Source organism: Vigna unguiculata, chromosome 8 (assembly GCF_004118075.2).
Source record: "Vigna unguiculata cultivar IT97K-499-35 chromosome 8, ASM411807v1, whole genome shotgun sequence".
Classification (NCBI taxonomy): Eukaryota; Viridiplantae; Streptophyta; class Magnoliopsida; order Fabales; family Fabaceae; genus Vigna; species Vigna unguiculata.
Window position 1 is genome coordinate 27,858,311 of NC_040286.1, and position 3,928 is coordinate 27,862,238.

Genomic DNA, 3,928 nt, shown 5'->3' on the forward strand with positions numbered 1-3,928 from the left:
TATATATATATAATAATCATATATGTATATATTGATTTAGATATTAAATTTTGTATTTAATTATTATCCTAAAGCTTAAATAAGTTTTTAAAATTGGTAATATATTCTTTTAATATTTTTGAAAGAAAATGCTTTTACTTTTAGAAAATTTCTCAAACACTTGTGTTAAATATGTAAATATTCAGTTAAAGAGAAACTAAAATATTGCTTGCACACATGGTTTTTTGTTTTTAAATAAAAAAAGTTTCAAATCGTTATACAATTTACTTGTTTTAGTTTATCGATGGATGTGTCACATTGATGTATTTTCTTATTTAAAATATATATTTAATTAAAGGTCTTTACTATCTTTTTTTTTTTTTTTGAAACAATACTAGAGTGTGGAGTTAAAAAATTTATAAAAACAATACATATACACAATACTTATAATCTTAAGAAAAATAAAATAAAATAATTGTAGTGGTAATCACCCTCTCAAACCAATTGCTAGATAGGTTTGTTTGATTATGATATTCTAATTATGATTTATGACGTAAAAATTAGCATTTTTTATTACTTGTGCTAATAGTCCTAAATATATATTAAAGCATTTGTGATATCTTCCCTTAATATAATACCTTGATCACTTTTAGTTTATTTTTTTCTGGCATTAACAGCTTCTCTACTATAAATTAGTTTCTACTTGTCCTCTCTAATAATAACTCTCCTTTAACAAAATTGTCTTACTTAAATTAGTTTATGTGTGATGTTGTCTTCTTTGTCACGAAGATTCACTTACAAAACAATGAGCTAGTGAATCATTTGTTCTGTTCTTAACATTTCATTCTAAATATACTAGTTCCAATAATAATATATATATCATTGATGTTCGTTTTCCTTCAGTCCATTCATTCACTTCATCTTTCTCATTGACTATTGAATTTGTTCTAAGGATTGTGAAATGGAGGTGGATACATTGTTTGCTTCAATTAATCAGATCAATGTTTCTGATCATACTGCAAAATGTGGTGTTTGCCTTAAAACTCCACCCAATATTGCATCAGATGGCCTATGGGGAAATCATGGCACAGAAGGGTCTCCTTTAAAGTCTTCTATGCCAATATTTCTACTCCAAGTGATTTTGATTTACACTGTAACACGAACTTTGAATTACCCTTTGAAGAAGCTGGGTTTTCCTGCCATTTTTTCACAATTGATGGTAAGTTTTGTTATTAAGATTGTTATAGAATCTTAAATCATACAATAGATAGAAACATTAACATGGATTGATCAATATCTGTCTAACAAAATGCATTATCTTTATTTGAAGGCTGGGCTTATTTTAGGACCATCTTTGGGTATATTGGAGAAAGAGAAGACAATGTTGTTTCCTTATGGAAGTCAAGATACACTTGCTACAATAGCATCACTTGGTTACATGCTATTTGTGTTTGAGAATGGTGTGAAAATGGATTTTAGCATGATCACCAGAACAGGAAAACAAGGATGGATCATAGCCATTGTGGGGTTGCTATTTCCTCTAGTAATTGGTTATTCATCTGTAGAAACCATTTCTAAACTTGCAAACCAGGGTTCGTTAGACGAACTGCATTCAACTGTTGTTATACTGATGACACAGAACATGACTTCATTTGCAGTGATTGCTTCTGTCCTCAATGACCTTCAAATCCTGAACTCTGAACTTGGAAGATTGGCATTGTCTTCTGCACTGGTGGGTGACACGTTGAGTAATATTCTTGTAGTTGCATCTGCAGCATTGGATACCAGAAAGGTGAATGCAAGGGGTATAAATTTGGTGCTCCTTTTCGCTGTAATAATCATCATTTTCTTTGTGTATCGGCCTTCAATGTTCTTGGTGATTGAGCACACACCAGAAGGCCAAGAAGTGAAGGATATTTACATCAACGTTATCATTGGGGTTCTCTTTGTTTTGGGTTGGAGTTCAATGCTCTTCAATATAGAATTCATCCTTCTACCTTTCCTTTATGGATTGGCTACACCAGATGGACCTCCATTAGGATCTTCATTAGTTAAAAGGATCCATACTTTTGGTTTAGAATTTCTTACGCCAATCTTCATCACTACGTGTGCAATGAAGATGAATTATTCCTTGGTAGAGTTCAGATCACCTATGTTTATAGGCACCGTCCTTATGATCCTTATGGCTCATCTACTCAAAATTATATCTTACGCAGCACCTTCACTCTATTTCAAGCTTTCACTAAAGGATGCAGTTTCTCTTGCCCTCCTTCTAGATTGCAAAGGCGTTGTGGAAGTAGCCATGTATAGCTCTGCATTAGACAAAAGGGTAACCAAGAAATTCACTCTTCAAACATCTTTCACGAATTCAGATTCTCTACTGGATTTTTTTATATCGTCATCTGCAAGAACAACACAGAGCAGAGAATCCAAATGGCTTCTCTCATAATTTCTTCTGGCTTGTTTTCTAAACAGTTAATGATCATGATACTTGTTATATATGCAGGACATCCAACCAGTACGTTACACTGTGGCTCTAACAATGATCTTGATCTCAAATAGCGTTTCACAACTTCTGGTGAAACGTTTGTATGACCCTTCAAGAAAATACTTTGGCTACCAGAAAAGGAACATGTCTAATCTGAAATTTGACGCGAATCTCCGGATCCTAGTTTGCATTCACAAACAGCATCACACAGTGCCTATAATATCAGCTCTTAATCTATTCAACCCTACGCCACTGTATCCAACAACTGTGGATGTTCTTCATCTGATTGAACTGGTAGGGCGTTCTAGTCCCATTTTCATCTCTCACAAGATGAAAAAAGGTTCTCCTTGTCATGCAAGCAACTCCTACTCGGAGAACGTGATCCTCACCTTCAAACTCTACGAAGATGAAAAGCTAGGTGCAACAACAATATACCCTTATACAGCGATATCTCCACCCACACTGATGCATGAAGACGTGTGCTACCTTGCATTGGATAAAGTTGCATCCATCATCATTCTTCCCTTTCATCGAAGATGGTCTTTCGATGGAAAAATCGAACACGAGGACAAGACAGTGAGGTTGCTGAACTGTAAGGTCATGGATAAGGCTCCATGTTCGGTTGGAATACTGGTGACTCGTTTTGTTCGTAAAAGTGATTCACCACTTCGATTAGCCATGATCTTTTTCGGTGGTGACGATGATAGAGAGGCTCTGTGCCTGGCCAATAGAGCAGCGAAAGACAGTGATAATGTTGAGCTTGTGGTGTATCACATGACAACAAGTGAAAAGAAGGACGAAAAACACGACGAGGACACCATGCTTGATCATTCAATATTGAAAAACGCTAGAAGAGAATGTTCTCGTATGAGAAATGTTGTGCATGAGGAGATAATTGTGGAGGGTGGTGCTCAAGTAGCTTCTGTTCTTCACCGTCTTGCAGAAGATCATGACTTTTTCATAGTTGGGAGACGTAATGGCATTGATTCTCCTCAAACAAAGAGTCTTCAAGAATGGAGTGAGTTTCCAGAATTAGGTGTCATTGGTGATTTTCTTGCTTCTCCAGATCTTGAATGCAACTCATCTGTTTTGGTAGTGCAACAGCAAAAATTTCACCATTAATAAGTAATTTGGTTGTATGAAATCATCATCATTTTTTGTGATGATATATGTTCATAGAACCTTCTATTACAAGATCTAATGTTCATGAGATATTCAATGAAGATAATTATTTACTACACGATTGAATTATTTTTGACTTATAAAATTGTATTGCTTGTTTTGATTGATTACCGAAGTTAGAAGATGCATCACAACAAGAACGACAAGGATCAAAAGCAAAGAAACCAAGTAGGATATGTTATTACTGCATAAACCTAGGACATTACAAAATGTTCAAATCAAGAATGACACTTTAAGAAAGAAACAAAGAGGTGTCATATGTTAACATCAAAAGATCTT

At 34.5% G+C, this 3,928-nt stretch overlaps 1 protein-coding gene across 1 annotated transcript; it reads left to right on the forward strand.

The window, feature by feature from the left end:
• The first annotated feature begins 940 nt into the window (after positions 1-940).
• LOC114195056 (cation/H(+) antiporter 3-like) lies at positions 941-3,589 on the forward strand. Its single transcript, XM_028085452.1, has 3 exons — positions 941-1,198; positions 1,310-2,308; positions 2,486-3,589. Exons 1-3 carry the CDS (start codon positions 941-943, stop codon positions 3,587-3,589), a joined length of 2,361 nt encoding a protein of 786 aa, XP_027941253.1.
• The last annotated feature ends 339 nt before the right edge of the window (positions 3,590-3,928 follow it).

What these genes read in the sequence shown, in the direction of transcription:
- LOC114195056 (XM_028085452.1), top strand. Translation starts at nt 941, where the DNA reads ATGGAGGTGGATACATTGTTTGCTTCAATTAATCAGATCAATGTTTCT. An exon ending in CCATTTTTTCACAATTGATG is followed by an intron (nt 1,199 to 1,309) that starts GTAAGTTTTGTT and finishes CTTTATTTGAAG; the next exon opens with GCTGGGCTTATTTTAGGACC. An exon ending in GCTCTGCATTAGACAAAAGG is followed by an intron (nt 2,309 to 2,485) that starts GTAACCAAGAAA and finishes TTATATATGCAG; the next exon opens with GACATCCAACCAGTACGTTA.